The sequence below is a fragment of the Amblyomma mixtum genome, chromosome 6, assembly GCF_055824585.1.
Source record: "Amblyomma mixtum isolate Tamu chromosome 6, ASM5582458v1, whole genome shotgun sequence".
NCBI lineage: Eukaryota > Metazoa > Arthropoda > Arachnida > Ixodida > Ixodidae > Amblyomma > Amblyomma mixtum.
The window spans coordinates 2,211,334-2,237,486 of NC_143017.1; the positions used below are offsets into that span (position 1 = coordinate 2,211,334).

The window sequence follows — 26,153 nt, forward strand, 5'->3', positions numbered from 1 at the left end:
ACAATTTGACCTCAAAAACACACTTGCTTCTATCGGTTCCCGTGGGGGCTCTTGCTTGCGAAAGTATAATAGAACAGGATGCGGCGAGTGCGAGCCGCTCTTGCATATGGGCTAAAATGTGACGCAGGTATCAATGTAGTTTCGTGGCGCAGTTGGTATCTGAGTAATCCGCTTGTACGGGTCACAATTCAGCTCTCGGTTTCATGTAGATCTCCATTGAGCGTGCCAGTGTGGCGCAAAGTAAGACGTCGCAGCTGCTTTCCGTCCTGCCGCTTGCGTCCAACATATCAATGATATGCGCCAGCTTGACATACGGTACCATTTCTTCGCCTTATTTGTCGCAATTCAGTGTTTTAGTTGGCATCAAACGAAATTGCATTCCGTCAACAGCGCCGTATGCGTCGTCATCTGCTAGGACATTCGCGGCACCCTAAGTCTTGGTGATGGGATCACAGTTTCTACAAACGACAGGCCAGCAAAAGTATCTAAAACGCTTTTGTATTCGTAGTTATTAATAAAATAAACTTAAAAGCGCCATGACAGTTCGATCGACGCGTCACGTTTTACATTATTTCGCTTTTCGTGGCATTGTCTGAGAGCTCGTGCGGCGGACATGTATGAAGAACACAAGTGTGTTTTGGAAGCCAACGACGAGAACTACGCCGTGTCAACATCGGTGAGTTTGAACGGGCAAAGCCATGAGGAAAGGCAGCCCTACGACATCTTGTCATCTGGAGAGGCAACAAAGAATACTGCACGGTTTCGTGAAGCCTGGATAAGCCGCATGACCAGCGAGTGCCGTCTACGCTTCGCTACTACTGATCGCTATTTACACGCGTTATTAGCGTGCGGCTATAGAGGAATGGCAGTGAAAGCAACCTGCGCCTCGGCTATAATCCGTTGGCAGAAAAGAACGGGTGTATAGCCTGAGTGACATGTGTTTTTCAATGGTATCTGCCTGTCTTTAGTACTCAGGTGCCGTGGTAAATAAAAATGCAACCAGATATCACAACAGAATTATGCGGTCGCTTGCTAGCGCTGCGAAAATCTACAGACAGTGTTTACTGTATTCGAATGGCGTGGATTTGTACTACGTACGAGACAACGATGAGCGAGCTGTGCAGCGGTACTGAGCGCTCTCGCTAGACCCGCTGCGAACAGACAAGGGAACTGAGAACTGTCGATTTTGCTCGCGGCTGGTACCGATCGGATAGATTTGTGCTATTTGGAAGGTGACGATGAGCGGCAGTGCTGCACGACGAAGCACTCGCGCTAGGCAAGCTGCGAACAGAACAGGTCGATTTTGCTCGGTGTTGGTACTTATCAGATTAGGGCTTATGCCTCATTATTTGAAATACAATTTCTTTCGTCAACAATGATCACATGTGAAAGGCTGGTGCATCTTCCTTGCCTAATGATTTGTAAGCTTTTTATCTGTGTTTCCCCACTAGAACAAAATTTCAGAGAGTAGGCGTCGATGCTACCAGTCCTTCAGAGAACTGAGAATTGATGGGCATGCAACTGCGCACTTATTTAGGATTTACAACCTTTTTGCTGTATGCCTCGATTCTATGGCCCGCTTTCAAGTCGCTCGCCATTGGGGACGGTTTGTTATTGATTTTTCGCTTTCTCTCCTTTATTCTTGGTTGACTGCCACCAGCTGTGCTTCCGGCAATTCTCCGCACTGGGAACTATTCTCAGGCACGGGACCCTACCCACAGACCTTCCTGCACCGCGCTCACCATTGTTCTTCGGTATTTTTCCCTTGCCCCTGCCTGCATTGCCACAGACAAATTGTTTGCAATTTTGTTTGTGGGCACCTTTGGTAAATGCACTACCAATTTTTGTACCATCCTAAGCTGTGACGACAGATATGGGGGTTTTTGCTAATGAATGCATGCCTTTTCCGTTCTCTCCTCTCATTTATGCGAGGCAGACTTCTCTACGTTCAATTCAAGAATACCTTCGATGCTGGTGCAAGGCACCCTAATAGTAATTAGCTTAATCCTGTGCATGCTGTATTCGAATCGTTCTGTTATTTTCACCATGCATAAATATATTGGTATTCCAGCCAGCTCATCTTTCAATGTGGTTATGGCAGTCATGTAAATGCACTCAAAGAATGTATATGGGTGCATCACAATCTGTTAATTTCTTTTGTCATGGCCATCTCATTGCTTTTTTGTTTCTATATTAATACCTTATTTTAGTTTCTGTGGCAGTAGACAATTTCTGCTCTCGTCATTCATCACATTGTTACGGCCACTGACAACAGTTGGCCTGGACATATTTATTTGCAGTTGCCAGCTGCCAGCATCAGCTGGGCCATGCGGGCTTCCTGCTTTTGGCTGTGCCATCTCTCCTCAGCTGTTTTTGGTAGCTATTGTTTTTCAGTGAAGCATACCTTACCCGCAAAATTAGAAATTTATTTTAGACATAGGCTCAGAGCCGGGTTTGGAAATGCATTCAGAACTCGACATGTACTTAACAGCAGTACCTCACTTTATAATTTCATGAATCTAATCATGAATTAGATGAATGTAATTGCATGAATCACATGATATCTATAAACTACAGTAGGTCACGTAGCTTCTGACACTGCTGCTGTTAACATAATGAAGTTGAGACTGCTTCAGGTGCAGTTACTATCGGACAGCTGTTACCCCTTATGCATATATGCCCTCTAAAAGGGCCAAAATATTTGTTTATTTCTCTAAAAAGATTGTGTTCTACAACGTTGCTATAACCTTATTTCTGGTGCATAGACCAAAATGTCACTCAGTATTGTACGATGAACTGGAAACTGGTTTTGTACAATGTTTTAGGGGTCCTAAAACACTGGAGCAACACAGCTCTCACTTCTAGTTATTGATGACTTTACTCTCGCCCTACATCTGAATGATGTAAATAAAGATTTTATTTGATTTTATTTTTTAGTCTGTCAATGCGATCTAATTAGACATAAAATTCATTAACAGCATATGCTGCTTATGGGAGGGTAAGGGACCTAAAAGAAAGCAATATGTCCATAAATTCGGCTAAACGAGCCTGCTGTCAGCGCCCAATACACTACCCGAAAGAGTAGTCAGCTTTTAAAGAGCATGCCCTCCCATGTGTGATGTGCACACCACACTCTCGAGGGATTCTTGGAACGCGGCGTGTCGGCAGTGGTGCGTCGGACAGCGGAGCGCCGGGCGTGCCAGCCCCCCGATGCGCCGGTGCGCGTGCGTTTGGTGTGCGCGAGGCAGGCACGAGGAGCGGGTAGCTGACGTGTCAGCAAACCGAGGCGTAGAGGAAGACACCGCACCACAAGCCCGGTCATTTAAGAGTGGAAGTGGCAGCTGTCGGACGTTGGATCCGAGCTGCCAGCGACTTCCCTTGGATCATCGACGCAAGACCAATGCGCCTCTTTCAAGCGTGGAGGTGGCAGCCGTCAGACTTCGGGTCTGTGCTGCCACGGCTTCCTTGGATGGACTGCATAGGCCTACGGTGTATCGGGACGCCGTCGACGGGGCCTGGCTGCGGTTTTCCAGCTGCAGCTGCCCAGTTCTTGGTGGCGACTGACAGGAGTTCGTCAGCGTCTCCCGTGTCCATCTCCGTTCCTCACCTCCTGGTGCTCTACCACCGTTTCCTGGACGCAACGCCAGCGACGCATAGCAAGTCGACAACCCGCGTCTGTGCTACCTGCAAGGCATTCCCGCTCCACCTGGGACGCTTTCTGTCCGGTGAACTCTCTCCATATAATCTGTTGTGTTTTACGCGTGCCTAGTGTGTGTTTTCCTTGCTCTTTTCGCTTCTTTTATTGGCTCCTTTCCTTTAAAATATAAGCAGGGCTTCGTTTTGTTTTGTTTGATTCGTTTGTTCTCTTCTTCGAACCTGCACGCGAAAGCGTTTCCCTCCAGCAGTCGGGAACGCGTCATCCCGATTCGCGACAATTCCATTCATTTAAATTATTTAGGCTGAGATTTCAATTCACATTTTTTACCAACGCATGCAGCTCTCCCCACCTCTTAGCATTAACCCTACGATTTTTCTCGCAGTGGTTCACTACACTGTTCTCACTTTTAAGCCTTTTATAGTACACGACACTTTCCTGACAGCTTTGCAGAGGCAAAACATATTAAAATTTTTCTTTTTGAGCATACTGCAGGGCGCTGTTCGTAACTTCTGCTGGCCGGCCTATGGTATAACACCCAGTTCATATTCTCCCAACCCTTTCTCTCAAATGCTCTGTTTCTGTGCATGACCTGGCTCAGATGTGCTCCGTTATCACTTCCAGTACATCACTGCCTATCGTAAAATGTTCTTCCCTTCTCATATTGTTGAATATTCCTTTCGCTCTCTTCACTTCTACATGTGTATTTATGTTCTCAATCATGAACTACAATTCCTCACCACTTATACTATGACAATCAATAACACGAAATCAAATGTACCATGCTTCATAAGTCTGCTTTCCCAAACCAGCCTACTGCCAAATAGAGAGGGTCGCCTCATCTAGCATCGTCAGATCCCATTCACTCCAGGTGCGCTCTGCAAAGTAACCGACCATTGATTTAAGGCCAGTGCTACCAAAACTGCCATTTTGACTAGATGCATACTCTAGGATATAACAATTCGCTTTCTGTAATCATCATCCCAAACATACTCAGTAAGCCTTCTCGTCATGGAACGAGACTGGCCACGACTTCACTGTAAAAATTTGGTGTTCCGACTCGTGAACACGTTCAGTGCAGTACACTACTCTTTCTGCTCGATGTACGGATAAAGCAGAAAAAGGCTACTCAGTTGGTCGCCTAATAGGTGACTAGCTTTCGCTTGCCAGCTATCTTTCATCGCCTGGCTGGGCGACTGCCCAATATCTTGGCCATCGTTAGCGCTCCTTTAGTCAGTCTCGACAGACCACAGAGGGTTTCCGAGCGTGACGGAGTGGTGCAATGCACAAGCTTCTGCCAACTATCCAACCAGTCCCTGTCTACATCATCAGCAAGCACTGAGCTTTGACAGGTCATTTCGATCATCCAGAGGGATACAAGCGGCTCCTAGGCCAATATGTAGAATCATATGTTCCACTCAGCACCGGTGATCGAAACTTGCTAGAATGTGCCTCCTTATGGCCAGGAAAGAAATTAAAATTGTTAATTTTTAAATTTGGTGTCTCTACCCCTCTTAACAACAGCAGGACCACAGCTTGTTAGGCTGAAAAGAATTGAACAGAGCAGTGATAAACAATAGATGGAGAAAAAAAGATAAACAATACCGCACTAAAAAACTGGGTGGATTCCAAAAGGATGTGAGTGCATCAATGGGTGGCAGTCAGATGGCTAAATGAGGTTACGAAATCTGTTGAGAAAGGGTGATAGTAGCTCGCAAAGCGCAGGGTTAATTGCAGATCAACTGGGGTAGCATTTTCCTGCACTGATTTTAACGGAAGGTCCACACGACAAGCAAAATCGACTCGAGGATTTCTGTGCACATCGTGTGACTAAATGTCAATGGCAATTGAAAATGGAACCAGCACCGTGGACTGCGCATGCGGAAAAGGAGACACAATTTTTCACAACTTTGAGTGGCAGTCTGCTGCACTTTTAAAGAGCAAAGCTCTCAAGTACGGCAACACTAGCACTTTCTGTTTTACTTGCATGACGGTCATCGTGAGGGCTCAAGGCCACGTTCCTTTTGCATCCAATGTGTCAATTGCCAGCTGTGTTTACCTGAAGGGGGCGGTGCATCTAATATCGCTGTTATTTCCTTGCAGCTGTTAAAACAATACAGCGCACACTTTACAACATGCTTAACCACTACGGGAGCAGCATACGTTTACCTCTCCATAATTTGTTGCTACTGAATCAGTTCGACCTTGACAAAAGATCTGTAATAAGGGAATAATTACTCATTGCCACCCAGCCGAGCACAGCCAAACGGCTACAAATGAAAGCTACACAGTTTTCTGAGAAACTTCGTAGTAAAATAAAAATTGCCCCTGGTCCGGGGTTCGAGCCAAGGAGCACCGCTTCACCGGAGCACCGCTAACCTGGACGGTTAGATCAATGGGTAAAGTGACTGCTCCGGTGAAGCGGTGCTCCTTGGCTCGAACCCCGGACCAGGGGCAATTTTTATTTTACTACGAAGTTTCTCAGAAAACTGTGTAGCTTTCATTTGTAGCCGTTTGGCTGTGCTCGGCTGGGTGGCAATGAGTAATTATTCCCTTATTACAGATCTTTTGTCAAGGTCGAACTGATTCAGTAGCAACAAATTATGGAGAGGTAAACGTATGCTGCTCCCGTAGTGGTTAAGAATGTTGTAAAGTGTGCGCTGTATTGTTTTAACAGCTGCAAGGAAATAACAGCGATATTAGATGCACCGCCCCCTTCAGGTAAACACAGCTGACAATTGACACATTGGATGCAAAAGGAACGTGGCCTTGAGCCCTCATGATGACCGTCATGCCAGTAAAACAGAAAGTGCTAGTGTTGCCGTACTTGAGAGCTTTGCTCTTTAAAAGTGCAGCAGACTGCCACTCAAAGTTGTGAAAAATTGTGTCTCCTTTTCCGCATGCGCAGTCCACGGTGCTGGTTTCATTTTCAATGGCCATTGACATTTAGTCACACGATGTGCACAGAAAGCCTCGAGTCGATTTTGCTTGTCGTGTGGACCTGCCGTTAAAATCAGTGCAGGAAAATGCTACCCCAGTTGATCTGCAATTAACCCTGCGCTTTGCGAGCTACTATCACCCTTTCTCAACAGATTTCGTAACCTCATTTAGCCATCTGACTGCCATCCATTGATGCACTCACATCCTTTTGGAATCCACCCAGTTTTTTAGTGCGGTATTGTTTATCTTTTTTTCTCCATCTATTGTTTATCACTGCTCTGTTCAATTCTTTTCAGCCTAACAAGCTGTGGTCCTGCTGTTGTTAAGAGGGGTAGAGACACCAAATTTAAAAATTAACAATTTTAATTTCTTTCCTGGCCATAAGGAGGCACATTCTAGCAAGTTTCGATCACCGGTGCTGAGTGGAACATATGATTCTACATATTGGCCTAGGAGCCGCTTGTATCCCTCTAGATGATCGAAATGACCTGTCAAAGCTCAGTGCTTGCTGATGATGTAGACAGGGACTGGTTGGATAGTTGGCAGAAGCTTGTGCATTGCACCACTCCGTCACGCTCGGAAACCCTCTGTGGTCTGTCGAGACTGACTAAAGGAGCGCTAACGATGGCCAAGTGTTCAATGGTGTGAAAGGCTTTCTAACGAGTGACACCGACGAGATATTGGGCAGTCGCCCAGCCAGGCGATGAAAGATAGCTGGCAAGCGAAAGCTAGTCACCTATTAGGCGACCAACTGAGTAGCCTTTTTCTGCTTTATCCGTACATCGAGCAGAAAGAGTAGTGTACTGCACTGAACGTGTTCACGAGTCGGAACACCAAATTTTTACAGTGAAGTCGTGGCCAGTCTCGTTCCATGACGAGAAGGCTTACTGAGTATGTTTGGGATGATGATTACAGAAAGCGAATTGTTATATCCTAGAGTATGCATCTAGTCAAAATGGCAGTTTTGGTAGCACTGGCCTTAAATCAATGGTCGGTTACTTTGCAGAGCGCACCTGGAGTGAATGGGATCTGACGATGCTAGATGAGGCGACCCTCTCTATTTGGCAGTAGGCTGGTTTGGGAAAGCAGACTTATGAAGCATGGTACATTTGATTTCGTGTTATTGATTGTCATAGTATAAGTGGTGAGGAATTGTAGTTCATGATTGAGAACATAAATACACATGTAGAAGTGAAGAGAGCGAAAGGAATATTCAACAATATGAGAAGGGAAGAACATTTTACGATAGGCAGTGATGTACTGGAAGTGATAACGGAGCACATCTGAGCCAGGTCATGCACAGAAACAGAGCATTTGAGAGAAAGGGTTGGGAGAATATGAACTGGGTGTTATACCATAGGCCGGCCAGCAGAAGTTACGAACAGCGCCCTGCAGTGTGCTCAAAAAGAAAAATTTTAATATGTTTTGCCTCTGCAAAGCTGTCAGGAAAGTGTCGTATACTATAAAAGGCTTAAAAGTGAGAACAGTGTAGTGAACCACTGCGAGAAAAATCGTAGGGTTAATGCTAAGAGGTGGGGAGAGCTGCATGCGTTGGTAAAAAATGTGAATTGAAATCTCAGCCTAAATAATTTAAATGAATGGAATTGTCGCGAATCGGGATGACGCGTTCCCGACTGCTGGAGCGAAACGCTTTCGCGTGCAGGTTCGAAGAAGAGAACAAACGAATCAAACAAAACAATACGAAGCCCTGCTTATATTTTAAAGGAAAGGAGCCAATAAAAGAAGCGAAAAGAGCAAGGAAAACACACACTAGGCACGCGTAAAACACAACAGATTATATGGAGAGAGTTCACCGGACAGAAAGCGTCCCAGGTGGAGCGGGAATGCCTTGCAGGTAGCACAGACGCGGGTTGTCGACTTGCTATGCGTCGCTGGCGTTGCGTCCAGGAAACGGTGGTAGAGCACCAGGACGCTGTTTGACCCTTCGTTCTTGAACTTTTGCAGTGGACCCAAGGAGTGCATCACCAAAGTATTGCTGCCTGTCTACTTGGTCCTTGGCCGTACAGTAATCTGCATTTTTCAAGCTCAAGACGGGTGCAATGCAGTGATTACCATCGCTTTTCGAGGGCCAGCATCATCGACAGATATCGTTCGTCAACAGAGGCGACTCCTTGTGACAAGATCTGGTTGATTCCCGGCGTGGGCGGAACACTTCATTTGGCAGCGGCGGCGGCTCGTCTGAGGGACGCTGTTTGACCCTTCGTTCTTGAACTTTTGCAGTGGACCCAAGGAGTGCATCACCAAAGTATTGCTGCCTGTCTACTTGGTCCTTGGCCGTACAGTAATCTGCATTTTTCAAGCTCAAGACGGGTGCAATGCAGTGATTACCATCGCTTTTCGAGGGCCAGCATCATCGACAGATATCGTTCGTCAACAGAGGCGACTCCTTGTGACAAGATCTGCTTGATTCCCGGCGTGGGCGGAACACTTCATTTGGCAGCGGCGGCGGCTCGTCTGAGGGACGCTGTTTGACCCTTCGTTCTTGAACTTTTGCAGGTTAGTTTTCAAATTCCCCTCTTTCGTATCAACTTTCCGCCGCTGCTGCCAATGTGAAGTGTTTTGCATTCAGTGGCTGCTGTTTGACGTATCTTGCAATGTCGCGTTGCTGTGCTTGCAGGGGTGTGTTTCTTGGGGATTCTGCTCGCTTGGCTTGCACTGAATGCGCATTCTTATTCCATTTGGGGCAGTGTTCCGGGGTTGCTGAGGGAGCATTAAAACCAAAAACAAAAGAGAGTCCCTCAAGAAAAATTGGAAGTGCAGCTCATGCAAGCCAGGTGGGTCAAAAGAAAACTGTGCTGAGTCTCCGGTCTCGCTGGAAACAGACATACATGCAGTACTTCTAGACATAAATGGCAAACTGAACTCTCTCCTTTGTCTACCAGGCAAAGTCGATTCGATTGAGAATTCCATTGAGTTGCTCTCAGCGGAGTTCGACAACTTTGCTACACGTCTTGATGCTCAAGAAAAAGAAACGAAGCAGTTGAAAGATAGGGTAAGCACCTTGGAAAACAAATGTGATTCAAATGAAGTGGCAGAACTAAAAGCTGAACTGAATGACCTTGAGTGGCGAAGCCGGAGGCTGAACCTGGAGTTTCATGGCATTTCTCAAACGGATAACGAAATTCTTCTCGACAAAGTAAATGAAATTGGTGCAACACAGAGTCTGGAACCCCTCGTCACACACGACGTCACAGCAATCCACAGGCTGCCATCGAAACGCGACAAAATACCTGGTGTCATCGTTCGTTTTGCCCGTCAGGAATTAAGGGATAAATGGTTTGCCAAGAAACGTGCCTTGAGTGACGAGAATAGTGACCAGTACATCCTGGAAAACCTGACAAAGCACGCTCGTAATCTTCTCTTTGTCACAAAGAACTGGGCTAAGGAGCACGGTTATGCGTTTGTTTGGCACGCAAACGGCAGGATCCTTATCAGAAAGAAGCAAGGTGATTCAGTCGTGGTTGTCCGATCTGAAGCGGACCTCGCTCAGCTGTCTTAAGCTTTTTACACATTATGCAGTACCACGAGCTTCTCCTACCGCACGAAGTTAAGAGCAGCTTAGCAATAGAAAACAGCTTTCAGCTTTACACCTAAATATTCGCTCGATAAGAAACAAGGCTGACCACTTGCCCTATCTCTTAGCACACCTTCAACATAGCTTTGATGTGCTGTTGTTCACAGAAACGTGGGCGGTGCATGAAATTGATTTCATAAACCTTCCTGATTATTCTCTTTTCTATTTGAACCGAAGCACGCGTGGTGGCGGTGTAGCCATTTACGTGAAAAGCGGTCTCAAAGCAGACCTGCTACCCGAGTTTTCTGTTATGAAGGATGATTTTGAGATACTTACAGTCAAAATTGCTGACAGTATTGTCTCAGTGGTATATAGGCCCCCGTCAGGTTGCACTGATGCCTTTATTGAGTTTTTTGATGCCTTTCTTGACTTTTGCTCTCGGGAGAAATCTACGCTGATTGGTGGGGACTTTAATCTTAACATTGAAGATAATAGTTGTAACAGCAGTGCCTTTTTAGAAACTGTCTGGTCCAATGGATTTTTGAATTTAATAACCACACCTACCAGATTTACAGCTACTTCTTCGAGTACACTTGATCTTTTGATCGTTGACATCGCTTCGCATGTGAATTGTGCTGGAACTATAGTTTCGGATATTAGTGACCACTGCGCTGTATTTGCTTCTGTTGTTGCCCAAACCCCTGCTGTCAATTGTGAACATAACGTCTTTACTTACCAGTGCATTAATGAAGAATCCCTTAACCGTTTTAGGCTGTCAATACTTTCTGAAGACTGGAGCTCGATTTTCAATTACTCTCAGCCGGACGAATGCTATAAGTACTTTCTTAATAAATTAAAAGTACACTACACACGCTGCTTTCCATGGAAGACAAAAACTAAAAAATCTAAGATCCGAAAACCATGGGTAACCCCCCTTCACATGAAAATGATGAACCGCAAAAGTAAGCTTTTCAAGCGTTTTATGCTCACTAAGGATCCTGCTGATTTAGTTTCATTCAAAAAATATCGTAATAATCTAACAAGTGAGCTAAGGCGCGCTAAGCAAGCTTACCAGCAGCGCTTAGTTAGTAATAACAAGCACAATCCCCGACAGCTATGGAAAGTTTTGAATGAAGCTTTTGTCCACAAAAAACATAACAAAACACTAGGTGAACTATTTGTCGAAAATGAGCTTTTATCCGGGGCCTCCCTTGCACAGAAATTTAACTCTTTCTTTACTGCCTTTAAGCCAACCGGAGATGTAAAACCTGCCACTAGTACAATTAGCAATATGCCTAATGAATCACTGGTCTTTTATCAAACGGATTCGGAAGAAGTGTTCTCAGTATTAATGAATCTGAAATCAACACGCTGTGTGGATTATGATGGGCTGCAAATAAAACCGCTGAAGTTTGTTGCAGACCTAATAGCCCCGTATCTAGCTTTCATTTTTAATCAGTCCCTTTCATGCTCTATTTTCCCTAATGAAATGAAAAATGCCAAAGTAACAGTTATCTTTAAAGGAGGTAATAAAGCCGTATTAACCAACTACCGCCCGATTTCCGTACTTCCGGTTTTTTCGAAGGTATATGAAAAGATTATTCTAAAAAGAATGGATAGCTTTTTTACTAAACACAGCTTGCTAACAGATTCACAGTTTGGGTTTCGAAAAGGACGCTCTACCGAATCTGCTCTCCTCTCACAAAAAGAATTTATCTTGCAAAATTTTGAACGCAAATGTCTAACTCTCGGTATCTTTGTTGATTTCAGTAAGGCTTTTGACTTTCTTAACCACACTATTTTGCTTGCTAAACTAGAAATGTATGGTGTTCGAGGAATGTGTCTCCATCTTCTACGGTCATACCTCACTGATCGAAAGCAGGCTGTTTTCTGTGATGGACATGGATCCACTCTCCAGGCTATAAACTGTGGCGTGCCTCAGGGCAGCCTTTTAGGTCCTTTTCTCTTTAACGTATATATAAATGACCTCGTAAACATTGACAGTGACGTTAAATTCATTCTGTACGCAGATGACACCAGTATTTTCTTAACGGGCTCCTCAACAGATCATTTATTAAATCGCGGTAATGCTGTTCTTAAAACTTTGCATGCGTGGTCCGTTCAAAATGGGTTGTCTATTAATACCAATAAATCTAAAGCTGTTTTCTTCAGACCTAAAAACATCAAAATTAACTTAAACGATGATCTTCAACTTGGTAACCATAAAATAGAAATAGTGGACACCTTCAGATCACTCGGGGTAATTTTTGACGCCTGTATGAGCTGGACCGCACACGCAACACATCTTCGTAAGAAATTAGCTCCTTCCGTTGGTTTTCTTGCTCGGTACCGCACTGAATTTCCTCCCTGTATAAAACGAATGATTTATCATGCCCTATTCCAATCACACATTAACTATTGCCACATAGTTTGGGCTACCACATCCAAAACAAATCTACAGAAAATTCTAATTCTCCAAAAGAAAGCTATCAGGATTATCGAAGGTGCCAGTTTTACTGCCCATACGGCTGAATTGTTTATTAAGTATGAAGTAATTCGTGTAAATATTTTTCTTGAGTACCGCCTATTATACTATCTCAAATTTTCTTCACCATCAATATGTAATTTTTTGCTTAATATCGCAATGTTAAAGCCCATAGAAAAGTATGTTCAAACCCGATCAACTGCAAAATGGAAACTTCCACGCACTAGAACTAATTATGGTAAACAAGCACTTAATTTTCTTATACCTAATGTTCTAAACAGCTACGAATCTAACCAGCTTAGCATGTATAACCTCCGGCCACATGATTTAAAAGTGTACTTTGTAAATAATATTGTCACGTTGTGGTGACGGCAGTCCAGCGGTCAGGAAGACACCAAAAGGTCTTGTAAAAGAAGCTCTTTATTTGGGCTGACTTGCGCCCGGAAAAGAACTGAATCACTCGGCGGCGGCGTAAGCAACAAGCGTGCTCGTCAATCGTCGAACTACGAATGTCCGCCGCTCGCGGCATCGCTCAATTTAAAGTCGGCAAGGAAACTTCCAGATAGCAGGACAAGATCACTACAGTAATCTGGAAAAACCTAGATGCAGCCTTTCATGGCTGCGATCAATCGAGATTAGTCTGGTCGCTTCTCGCGTCACGAACAAAAGTGATAACAACCCTTTCCTGCAGCCCTGAGCGTGAACGAACAAACAGTACACTGATACGTGGCATTACCCCCCTTCCAAAGAAGCATCGTCTCGATGCTTTAAAATGAAAATAAACACGGAGAATGAAACTTCGAGTCCTTCAGCGTTCATAATATGGCTTCAGGCGTACGACATGTACGACTTCCGGGCGTGGGCGACGTCGCTGAGATGCTGTTGTGCCGTCGGGGATGACTTCATAGTCGAGGTCACCGATGCGACGGAGAACCCTGTACGGGCCAAAGTAGCGTCGCAGCAACTTTTCGCTCAATCCGCGGCGGCGAACTGGCGTCCATATCCAAACCCGATCACCTGGCTTGTAATGCGTGTCTCGTCGGCGCAGATTGTAGCGTCGGGCGTCGGTGTGCTGCTGGTCTTGAATGCGAAGCCGTGCAAGTCTTCGGGCTTCCTCGGCGCGATGAAGGTAGGTGGCGACGTCGAGGTTGTCTTCGTCGGAAACGTGCGGGAGCATTGCGTCGAGTGTTGTTGTGGGCTTCCTGCCGTATACCAGCTGGAATGGAGTAAACCTGGTTGTCTCCTGGGTGGCAGTATTATAGGCGAAGATCACGTAGGGCAGAATAGAGTCCCACGTCTTGTGTTCGGCGTCGATGAATATGGAGAGCATGTCTGCGATGGTCTTGTTCAGACGCTCTGTGAGTCCGTTGGTTTGCGGATGATAGGCAGTTGTCCTCCGATGACTTGTCTGGCTGTACTTTAAAATGGCTTGCGTCAGTTCCGCTGTAAATGCTGTTCCTCGGTCTGTGATTAGTACTTCGGGTGCGCCGTGTCGGAGGAGAATTTGTTCAACAAAAAATTTTGCAACTTCTGTTGCGGTACCACTAGGCAACGCTTTTGGTTCGGCGTAGCGGGTCATGTAGTCGGTGGCCACGATGATCCACTTGTTACCTGATGATGAAGTAGGAAAGGGGCCGAGTAGGTCCATCCCGATTTGCTGAAAGGGTTTAGTTGGCGGTGGTATGGGGTTCAGGAGTCCGGCTGGTCTAGTCGGAGGCGTTTTGCGTCGTTGACACTCACGGCACGTTTTCACGTAATGCGAAACGTCGGTAGCTAGCCGCGGCCAATAGTACTTCTCCTGGATGCGGTGCAACGTGCGAGCAATCCCGAGATGCCCTGCAGTCGGCTCATCATGACATGCCTGCATAATTTCTTGCCTGAGATTTTTGGGCACGACAAGAAGATGCACTGTCCTGTTGGGCGCGAAGTTCTTCTTCAGAAGGACATTATTGTGAAGGACGAAGGACGACAGTTGGCGCTTGAACCCTCGGGGAGGCGATGCGGTCTTGCCTTGCAGATAATCAACCAGGCTTTGCAACTCAGGATCCGAGCGCTGCTGCTGCGCGAAACTGCTCGCGCTTACCGGTCCTAAGAAAGCGTCGTCTTCTTCCTCTTCCGGTGCTGCGTCGACGGGGGCTCGCGACAAGCAGTCTGCGTCGGAATGCTTGCGGCCAGATTTGTAGACTACAGTTATGTCGAATTCTTGAAGGCGCAGGCTCCAACGAGCAAGGCGGCCGGAGGGATCTTTCAAATTGGCTAGCCAGCACAGAGCATGGTGATCGCTCACAACCTTGAATGGTCGTCCGTACAGGTAGGGGCGAAATTTCGACGTGGCCCAAATAATGGCGAGACATTCTTTCTCGGTGGTCGAGTAGTTGGCCTCGGCTTTCGACAGTGAACGGCTAGCGTACGCGATAACCTTCTCTTGTCTGCCATTTTTCTGAACGAGGACCGCTCCTAAGCCCACACTGCTTGCATCGGTATGAACTTCGGTTTCGGCGTTTTCATCAAAGTGCCCGAGCACAGGAGGGGACTGTAAGCGGCGCTTCAGTTCGTTGAAAGCTTCCTCTTGCGGCCTTTCCCATTTAAAAGGCACGTCAGCCTTGGTAAGTTGGGTCAAAGGTTCAGCGATGCGCGAAAAGTTCTTGACGAATCGCCGGTAATAAGTGCATAATCCAAGGAATCTGCGTATAGCCTTCTTGTCATTAGGCTGTGGAAACTCTGCGATCGCAGCCGTCTTCTTGGGGTCTGGGCGAACTCCATCCTTGCTTACGACGTGACCAAGGAAGAGCAGCTCCTCGTAAGCGAAGTGGCATTTCTCTCGTTTCAGTGTCAGGCCTGAAGACTTGATCGTTTCCAGCACTATCCGAAGCCTTCGTAGGTGGTCTTCAAAGCTTGAGGAGAAGACAACAACGTCATCTAAGTAGACTAGGCAAATCTGCCATTTCAAGCCTGCGAGCACCGTATCCATTACTCGCTGGAACGTCGCTGGGGCAGAGCAGAGGCCGAATGGCATCACCTTGAACTCGAAGAGTCCGTCTGGCGTGATGAACGCAGTCTTCTCGCGATCTCTTTCGTCGACTTCAATTTGCCAGTAGCCGCTCTTCAGGTCCATCGATGAGAAGTACTTAGCGTTGCACAGCCGGTCCAGTGTATCGTCGATGCGGGGGAGGGGGTAGACATCCTTCTTCGTAATGTTGTTCAGGCGGCGGTAATCGACGCAAAAGCGAAGGGTGCCGTCTTTCCTTTTCACTAGGACGACCGGTGCTGCCCAGGGGCTCCTCGATGGCTGGATGACGTCGTCACGAAGCATTTCCTCAACTTGCTTGCGGATAGCTTGGCGTTCTAACGGCGATACGCGGTAGGGGCTCTGTCGCAGTGGTCGTGCGTGTTCGTCTGTGACAATGCGGTGCTTGGCAAGCCGGGTTCGTCGCACATTCGATGCTGATGAGAAGCAATCGGTGTACCTTTGAAGAAGACTGCGTATTTGGTCTTGTCTGCTCCGGGGTAATGCTGGGTTGATGTCGAACGTGGGTTGATGGCCTTGTTCAGATAGTTCTGCAGGTTGGTCGGGTAGGGCAAATACGTCTCTGATGTCTGCCAGCTCGTCGAGAAAAGCGATCGTCGTACCTTTGTTTAGATGCCGGTATTCTTCGGTGAAGTTGGTTAGCAACACCTGGGCTCGGCCATTTCGGATTTCGGCGACTCCCCTCGCGACGCCCAATCCTCGATCCAGGAGTAACTGGGTGTTCCCCTCGATAACACCTTCGGCATTTTCGATGTCTCCAGTACCTATGCCGACGAGAACACTTGATCGGGGCGGCACGCTCAATGCTTCATCGAGGACGTTTAAGGCAACGTGATGAGTCGCGCTCGTCGCAACAGGTATGGCTTTTTCCGTGGAAAGCTTGATCGACTTAGATCGAAGGTCGATGATCGCCCGATGTTCGTTCAGGAAGTCCATTCCCAAAATCACGTCTCTCGAGCATTGCTGTAGGATCAGGAAGGTTGTCGCATAGGTTCTCCCATTTACAGTAACTCTCGCGGTGCAGCGTCGTGACGGCGTAATCAGGTTGCCACCTGCGGTGCGGATCAGCGGGCCATCCCAGGTTGTTGTCACCTTCCTGAGTCGGACAGCGAGTGGGCCACTCATGACAGAGTAGTCAGCTCCCGTGTCCACCAAGGCAGTAACCGCGTGACCGTCGACCGTAACTTCAAGGTCACTTGTTCGCGTTCTGGTATTGTACGTTGTCTTCGGTGTCCGATCTCGGCTTCGTCGAGTAGTGAGGCTGCGGTGGGCGTACTGCGACGTTACTTCACTGGGCAGCGGTAAAAGCTTCAAGTCTGGCCGCGTCGTCGTCGGTGTCGTCGTCGTCGGCGTTGTCGTCGTCGGCGTTGTCGTCGTCGGTGTTGTCGTCGTCGGTGTTGTCGTCGTCGGTGTTGTCGTCGTCGGTATTGTCGTCGTAGTTGAGGCATGGTCTTGAGTACTCGTCGATGGAGGATCTTTGTCATTGCGCTTAGAAGCAACCTCACCTCCAGAGGCTGCTTTATTTAGTTTAACCTTCGTGGGCTGGGGGAGCGTCCACGCACGGCGTAACCTCGGCTAGGAGAAACAAAGCGCGGGGACGATGGCGACGGGGAACGTGATAGGCGGCTCGGCGATGAGTATTCTTCCCGACGTAAAAACTCCTCGATTTCGGCTGGTCGCTGGCCGGGTCGGGGTCGTGGAGCGTCGTAAGAGAACCCTCGGATGCCCAGTCTTCTGTATGGGCAGTGCCGGAGGACGTGACCGGCTTCGCCACAGTGGAAGCATAGTGGGCGGCGCTGGTCGGGAGTTCTCCACTCGTCGCATTTCCTCGGCTGCGCTCGTCGCTCGTAGGACGGGCGTGTTGGGGCGAGTGGGCGGCGGTCCAACGCAGCTGGCTGAGGGCGATAGGGGCTTGGGTCCCGTCGTCGAGGTGCAGGACGGCGCACAGCTGCGGCGTAAGTCATGGCTGGAGGCTCCAGAGGCTGCGTGGTAGACTGGAATCAGGTCCTCCGGTGGACAACTCAAAGGGCTGGCGTCACGACTTGCAGGGGTTGTCCGGTACCTGGAAGGCTACCCAGCACCTCCACCAGATGTCACGTTGTGGTGACGGCAGTCCAGCGGTCAGGAAGACACCAAAAGGTCTTGTAAAAGAAGCTCTTTATTTGGGCTGACTTGCGCCCGGAAAAGAACTGAATCACTCGGCGGCGGCGTAAGCAACAAGCGTGCTCGTCAATCGTCGAACTACGAATGTCCGCCGCTCGCGGCATCGCTCAATTTAAAGTCGGCAAGGAAACTTCCAGATAGCAGGACAAGATCACTACAGTAATCTGGAAAAACCTAGATGCAGCCTTTCATGGCTGCGATCAATCGAGATTAGTCTGGTCGCTTCTCGCGTCACGAACAAAAGTGATAACAACCCTTTCCTGCAGCCCTGAGCGTGAACGAACAAACAGTACACTGATACGTGGCAATATTCCATAACTTCTTATCATATATTGTAGTTTGTGCATGTATCGGTGTCCTTTTCCCATTTGTCATCAACCCAGCAGTGTGTGTAACTTTCAAATGCATCTTGTTCAGTTTTAATTGTTTTTTTTTTCTAGTTTCAAACTACATCTCTGTGTAGCAATCCGTTCAATTGTAAATATTAATTGTTTCTATAGTGTTCTCGTATGCCACCTGCCACCGTTGTATGAATGTGTTTATCTTATTTATTATGTTGTAATGGCTCTTAGATGAGCCACAGGCATTTTCAAGCTATTTTCTTTAGCTTTTGGCCTGTGGCTCATTCTAAAGAATGTGCATATTTTTGAAATAAAGTTTGGATTCAATTAAAAGGTGAGGAACGGAGATGGACACGGGAGACGCTGACGAACTCCTGTCAGTCGCCACCAAGAACTGGGCAGCTGCAGCTGGAAAACCGCAGCCAGGCCCCGTCGACGGCGTCCCGATACACCGTAGGCCTATGCAGTCCATCCAAGGAAGCCGTGGCAGCACAGACCCGAAGTCTGACGGCTGCCACCTCCACGCTTGAAAGAGGCTCATTGGTCTTGCGTCGATGATCCAAGGGAAGTCGCTGGCAGCTCGGATCCAACGTCCGACAGCTGCCACTTCCACTCTTAAATGACCGGGCTTGTGGTGCGGTGTCTTCCTCTACGCCTCGGTTTGCTGACACGTCAGCTACCCGCTCCTCGTGCCTGCCTCGCGCACACCAAACGCACGCGCACACGCGCATCGGGGGGCTGGCACGCCCGGCGCTCCGCTGTCCGACGCACCACTGCCGACACGCCGCGTTCCAAGAATCCCTCGAGAGTGTGGTGTGCACATCACACATGGGAGGGCATGCTCTTTAAAAGCTGACTACTCTTTCGGGTAGTGTATTGGGCGCTGACAGCAGGCTCGTTTAGCCGAATTTATGGACATATTGCTTTCTTTTAGGTCCCTTACCCTCCCATAAGCAGCATATGCTGTTAATGAATTTTATGTCTAATTAGATCGCATTGACAGACTAAATAAAATCAAATAAAATCTTTATTTACACCATTAAGATGTTACACAAAACTCGAAAGCCTTCTAATCACTGCATACTCCTTCTGAAGTGAACTTTATCAATCACGTTAGTCACCCCTTTGATGCAGGTCACCAGTAATGGGAACCGCCGTGGTGGCTGAGTTGTTATAGTGCTCGGCTGCTGATCCCAAAGACGCAGGTTCAAATCCAGGCGTGATGGTCGCACTACGATAGAGATGAAATGCTAGAGGCCCAGATAATGTGCGATGGCAAAACACTTAAAGAACCTCGGGGTAGAATTATCAAGAGTCCTTCAGTAAGCCGTCCCGCATAGCCTGCGCTGCTTTGTTATGTTAAACCCCATAAAACTAAGCAAAAATAATGGCAGCATCATTTCTGAAATTATGTGTTGATCTAAAATTATTTTCAAAGCGTTTACAATTTTTGTGCCTCTTTCCTTCATTCTTTCTCTCATATGTCTTTGCCCAAGCTGAGTATGTGGTCGTTGTTTTTAAAAGCCAGCAAAATATTGTTTTTCATTTGAGTACAGAGTCTTTTGTCTGTCTCTATTGTTTTGCTAGTTGTATCTGTGTATAGTATTATGCACAAATATTTGAAGCCATGAGAGCGACGGCCTGGCTAGTAAGTTCTCTATTGAACTACTCTGACATTACTTATTGCCCTATCTACGCAGACTCCTTTTGTAATCTGCTAACTGGCATAGAAGTACTCTAACCGGCCGTGGTAAATATTTTTTCAAGGCAAACTACTCTGCTGTGTGCATAGATTGGGCAAGCTCATATACATGCGAAGCTCATAACATTGCATTTGTTTCTAAAGCATTCTGCATGAGGCACTGATTCACTGGAATACTCTGCAAATCTTCACTGCAATTACTTTTGCCTAATATATTCAGGCTCCGATTTACATAAGTTGGGCTTAAGCGAAAATGTACAGCGCTCAAATGAGTGCATGGCAGCTTGTCTTTATCAACCAAAGTATTTGCAGAGTTTTTTATTTTTTAGCTGGAAAAGATAAAGCAAGGGTAGCCGGGCTTTGTAATGTCCATGGGGCTTTCATGCAGAGTTCAGTGTGCTTGTAATTTCTTCTTTTCATGTAACATAAAAAGTCTTTCCTTGGCACTCGTGTTTGAGAGGAAATGCTGAACACTTCACCAGTTAAAAAAAAAAGGCTATTGTGCTGCTCCAGTAAATGATAGCTGGCTGCAGCTGTCGTTGCAGCAACGAAAATTCACTAGGCAATATTTACATTTATTCGTCGTGCTACAAGCCACTTGCGTGCCACACAAACCTCTTGAAAGTACAGAATCGAGCAGTTTCGCCCTGGAGGGTGTTGTATACCTAATGCGAAAGTAATACAAGTAACAGCTGATGATATGCTAGGGCAACAAGATTCCGAGAGTTTGAGAAGGGCAGTGGGGGTCCCAGCCTGGTGGAGTATTGAAATTTTACTAGTAGCGGACAGGGATCCTGCGGTTTGTGGAGGACATGGGCGAATTAGAAACTTATCGAACAATTTTTTTAACAGACAAAGAAGACTCAAGAGAGAAACACACAGGACTAGCGCTTTTACCAGCCCTTGTCCTGTGTTGTTCTCTCTTGCGTATGTGTCTATTTTGGCTAGTAAAAAAATTCTTCCATATGTCTCCAATTTGCCGGCACACCATGCCATCAGGCCTACCATTCAGCCTTGCTAATGGAAAAGTCCGTAGTATTTTTTAAGTGCACGGATCTGGGCTTTGGATGCAACGTATAGTGCCCTTTATTTTTCGGTAAAACCTGGTTTCTCCTAACTGCTGCGCCCCAAAAATATTCTCAAAAGTCAGATTAACTACTGCATGCAAATGTGCCTGAAAGAAAGTGCAGTTTGCTGGTGCACAAAGGTGATGAACTCGCGGCGAGTAGCGGATTTCTCGTATTTATTGTGAGGTAAATTTTTAACAATTGCTGGTTATTCTAATTCCTGTGTAAAGCTTGTTGTTCGTCGAGTTGCATATAATTTTAGATTACATTTTGAACTAGAGGTACTGACTAATTTCATTGCAATAATTATACCCATAATTATTCTGCCCTGTTTGAAGCTAGGTGCGAATTTTGTATGGGTGCTTTGAAGTCAGAATCGTGGATGAGTCTTCTGTGAGTTTTCTTCATTGGAACGAAGGCAACTCTAGTGATTGTTACTGTGTCGCCCAGCCAATACTTCTCCCACAGGACCAGCAAACTTCTGAGTATCTATGGCTCAATGCTGCAAGGCTGTCAGCGTTAACGGGTGCAATGCCAGCGGCTCAGAGGTAACATGCATTTCACACCATAGAACTATACAAATTCGTGCTGGGGCCGTGAGCAAATCATTTTTAACGAGGTCTTGGTAAATGATATTTACTGTAGAAAGTGTGGGGTTTAAATCGGGGGAGATAAACACGTTCTCCCCGTTTAACCGCGGCTGACAGTTCAAAACCGCGCGGACCCCACCCCGTGGTCGCGTACGCTACCGAGCGCACGCCGACCACGGCGGGCCGTGCTCTGCGGGAACAAAGTGACGACACAACGGCTGACACAAACAAGGCATTTATTGCTATAACAACAATAACGCCAGCTAGCAACAAAATACACTGAGGAATCTAGGATGTCCGACTCACCAGCACGGTTATGAGCGAACGTTCGCCCACGGTAGGGCAGAGGGAATAACTCCCGAGGCCGGACGGGACGAGCTAGGGGAACGCGTTTCCACACGAGGTCGCCCGCCGACGAAGAGCGAAGCTGCGAGCGAAACGTCCGTTCGCTTCCCGGGCCAAGGGAGAAGAGACCCCTCGCTACCCGCGAGCCCGCAGCAAAACGCCATGCGCGGCGCTGGTGTCGCTGCGACGTGAGCGCCCTCCCCTGTTAGTTAGAGTAACCAAACTGAGAAGGGTGCGTTGCGGGAGAGCTAAGTACAGGGAACTAGAGCGTTGAGGAAAACCGAACGCAGGGGACGAAGGCGTCCCCACATCCCCCCAACCTTAAATAGACCCCCGCGCCTGCAAGTTACATGCTATGGAGGAGTCTCCTGGTCTTCATGCACTTGAGTCAGGTCTTTCAGCGGAGGTCACGCCGACAGCGTGCACGCAGTCTTCCGCGGTATTCCGAAGGCGGCGTGAAGGTCTCCGCTGGGACGACTCGCATGGCCCGCGGACTATGTGCCCGCAGTCCCGCGAAGAGGAGGGCCGGTTGACCACTGCAGACCAAGATTCCGCAGTAGTCGCGAGGGCACCAGCAGCCTGAGGTGGCTGCTGTCTGGTCTCGCCACGGCTGCCCCGGATGGATGCGGCGAACAGGATACAGGCCGCTCCATCGCAGCAGGCGGCAGCGAGACTATGTGCACAGGACAGCAAGCCGGAGTGGCTCCAGATCTGTAAAATTTCCGAAACACACTCCGCATGCCTTTAACGTAGGTCACGGGAGGGGAAACGGCGTACACAAGGGCCACGTGGCTCAATGCTCAACTCGCTAGCAAAACACTGTCGGGCGGCTGTGCAACGCAAAGTTCGAGTGAACAAAGCCCTTTGTTGAGTTGAACGAGAATGCTCGGTTCATGCGAGGTTAAAAAAAACGGGCGGCCAGCAAAGCGCGCCCCCTTTCAACACCACGGTCCGGTGGTCGTGTCACTTTTGACATGGCGCAGACAGCTCTGAAAAGCCTTAGGCCTCGCTACCATTGTGACGGTCGACGACCCCCAACAAAAGAAAGACCCGAAACGGGTTTCGTGCGCGCAGCCGCGAGGAGACAGCGTTGTGGAGTGGTCCTACCCCACTCACTGCACGAAGCAGCTTCTGAGTGATCGGAGCCCACCGTATCGGACGGTGTCGGAACGCCCGGTGCCGAGCTGCAAAACCAGCGAGCTCGTAGCAGCACCCGTGGCCCCAGGCCACCCGGCTCCCGTAGCCGCGACTCCCAGAGTCGAAAAAGAGACAGCGAGAAAATATATACAGAAAACTCGGACCAGCCACGCGGCTTCCGTACTCACTCGCTTCGGGCTCGGGAACTCCGCGGGCGCTAGGCCTCGTGCTCCCTCGATGCGGACCAAGTGGTTCTTGAAGCAACTCCAGGAAGAAAACTTGACAAAAAAAAAACATGCTGAGCATGTCGAAAAGTTCAAACATGCTGCAGCGCAATAAACCTCGCACTCAAGAAAGCATGCCGCAGGTCCTAGCAATGAACATTCACATTAGGCCTACCACTTGTCAAGTCCGGACAAAGAGCGTTCCTCGAACCGGACAGACTGTCGTCCAATGTTCCAAGAGCAGGCCCCACGTTGGGCTACAAAATGTGGGGTTTAAATCGGGGGAGATAAACACGTTCTCCCCGTTTAACCGCGGCTGACAGTTCAAAACCGCGCGGACCCCACCCCGTGGTCGCGTACGCTACCGAGCGCACGCCGACCACGGCGGGCCGTGCTCTGCGGGAACAAAGGGACGACACACTGGCTGACACAAAAAAGGCATTTATTGCTATAACAACAATAACGCCAGCTAGCAACAAAATACACTGAGGAATCTAGGATGTCCAACTCACCAGCACGGTTACGAGCGAACGTTCACCCACGGTAGGGCAGAGGGAATAACTCCGAGGCCGTACGGGACGAGCTGAGGGGAACGCGTTTCCACACAAGGTCGCCCGCCGACGAAGAGCCAAGCTGCGAGCGAAACGTCCGTTCGCTTCCCGGGCCCAGGGAGAAGAGACCCCTCGCTACCCGCGAGCCCGCAGCAAAACGCCATCCGTGGCGCTGGTGTCGCTGCGACGTGAGTGCCCTCCCCTGTTAGTTAGAGTAACCAAACTGAGAAGGGTGCGTTGCAGGAGAGCTAAGTACAGGGAACTAGAGTAAAGTTCACAGGTTCTTTATCTTCCTCGCACCAGGGGTGCCCCGCCAGAGACGGCTTGTTCCAGCTGGAAGACTGAAGCTTGTTTCTTCGCACCAGGGGTCCCCCGTCAGAGACGGTCTCAAGATGTGTTGACACGCAGGGATAAAAAAGGGAATAACTGAAGATTTATATCAATATTTACAGAATATACAAGTTAGATACAACGGCAAAAAGACAAACAACCAAAAGGCGGAACTGGCTAATACAAGGGGAGGCCCCTACTCGGAGTAGCCGAAGATGCGTAGCATCTCACCTTAGCGCAGAACCCCGCTTCCGGCTCCGGGGCCCGGTTTTAAAGCCTTAACGGCCCGGCCCACATTTGGTAGCTCCCAATCACGTTGCACTGCTCACATGATTGGTTTACCGAGAACATGGCCAGCCCTCCAGCTTCCGTAGTGCAAAACGCCCTTTCCACAAACACAAACGCATGGTCGTGCCAGCACGTGCGGAATCGAACATTCTCTCCGCCCCAAAATAAAATAAAAACGAGCACAAATATACATTCGTGCCAGCACGTGCCCGAATCGGTACCGCGGGGCAGGGGACACCCGTTCTTCCTAGCGCATTCGCGAGCGGGCGCGTTCCAAGAAAGGAGACGCTTCGCTTTGAGCGCCCCCAGCCGCGTTCCGGTGACCCCGCGTACACTACCGATCCCTTACATAGAGCGTTGAGGGAAAGCGAACGCAGGGGACGAAGGCGTCCCCACAAAAGCTAGTGTGAAATAAGACTTAAAATGCCTTCTGAAAATGCTGTTTTTTCTTAGTCAATGAAACGATGCAAGGCATGCCAATTTTGTTATCTCTCACCGATTCCTTACTTTCTTTTCAGCTGCAAGCGACCAAGAGTTGCCTGGAAGTCAAGCAAGCCACTAAGTTTCGTGCGATTTGTGCCAAAGACCATGAGCAGGCTGGGAATTTTGCAAATTGCCAGTGGTTGCATTCACTCATTAAAACAAGCTTTCACCCTAAGCGCAGTGTTTTTTGCACTGCATTGGTTTGAGATGCTTGCATTGAGCTGACTGCTGTGCAGCTACACGTGTGTATGCAGCCAAATTGCTTCAAGAACAATAATGAAGTACAGGAAGCCAGATACAAGATAAACAACAAGACAGACTACAGGACAACAAGACAGCAAAACAAGATAACAAGACAGACTACCGGACAACAAGACAGTCTACAGGACAATAAGACAGAATACGGGAGAGCCAACACACACCACATGCCAAGAACACGACAGAACAGACAATGCAACAGACATTTTCTGTTGTAATCCTGTTGTTTTTTTTTTGGTTTTACACAGCGCTCTGGAACGGATTTTCATGTCCTTGAGCTCCACCCTGCCGCCTTTTCCCGGCTTCGCGAGGCGTGTCGCGTTACCGTGGGCTGGGCTTCCGTTGAGGTCCAGCAGGACTTCCACGTCTTTATGCACGTTTTGTGCTCAATACGGTCACGCTCTTAAGGCGTGCCCGCATGCAAATGACCCCTCTAAGGCCGGCTGCACACGATGCGCGGGGTCGCACTCTCTCGCACATTGTCCCCGCCCTATACAGAACCCCAACGCCAAGTGCGTGCCATGCGACGCGGCTGGCCGCCCCTCTAATCATCCAGCTGGGCATGCCTCCTGCTCTATATTGCAGGAGCGCGCTGCCCGCGTTCGCGCCAGGAACGCTTATGGCCCACAGGGCCGCGGTCGCCCTGTGCCCACCTCCCGTGAAACGAAAGGCAGCGACTCCGGTTCCACCTACGGCCTTCTCCACTAATGTTCGCTCCGTATTCTTTTCTTGCTGCCCTTTATCACTTGCCTCCGTAGTCGGTCCTCGGCCCTCCTGCTTCCACCACAGCCGCAATCTTTTAATCACTCTATCGTGTTTTCCTCGTTATTTTGGTCCGCGACACATCTCAGCCGCTTCCCCACTGTTCCATCTGCTATGTGTCTACTTTATAGAATGGTTACCCCTCCTTTTTTATTATCTCTTCACCCCCCACTGACGACTCAGTACACGAACGCTTCCTCGTGTGCCCGTCGCCTCACCGCCCCACCTCCTCAGGATCCTGTTCTTTCCATTGCCTTCCCTTACTTTCA

The 26,153-nt window shown here is 48.4% G+C and overlaps 1 protein-coding gene and 1 long non-coding RNA gene across 3 annotated transcripts in view; both read left to right on the forward strand.

Annotated features, from left to right (window-relative positions):
• The window catches only part of LOC149338079 (uncharacterized), a 1,049,963-nt gene that overhangs the window by 901,204 nt on the left and 122,606 nt on the right, over positions 1-26,153 (forward strand). The gene's annotated exons all lie outside the window — the stretch shown is intronic.
• Positions 614-25,830, forward strand: LOC149338089 (uncharacterized). The gene is made up of 6 exons (XM_089549975.1): positions 614-676; positions 1,588-1,606; positions 1,661-1,754; positions 2,301-2,376; positions 24,900-24,977; positions 25,708-25,830. The coding sequence occupies exons 1-6, from the start codon at positions 614-616 to the stop codon at positions 25,828-25,830; spliced, it is 453 nt and encodes a 150-aa protein (XP_089406101.1).

What these genes read in the sequence shown, in the direction of transcription:
- LOC149338089 (XM_089549975.1), top strand. Translation starts at nt 614, where the DNA reads ATGTATGAAGAACACAAGTGTGTTTTGGAAGCCAACGACGAGAACTAC. An exon ending in GCGCTCACCATTGTTCTTCG is followed by an intron (nt 1,755 to 2,300) that starts GTATTTTTCCCT and finishes ATTTATTTGCAG; the next exon opens with TTGCCAGCTGCCAGCATCAG. An exon ending in GTGCCAAAGACCATGAGCAG is followed by an intron (nt 24,978 to 25,707) that starts GCTGGGAATTTT and finishes TCTATATTGCAG; the next exon opens with GAGCGCGCTGCCCGCGTTCG.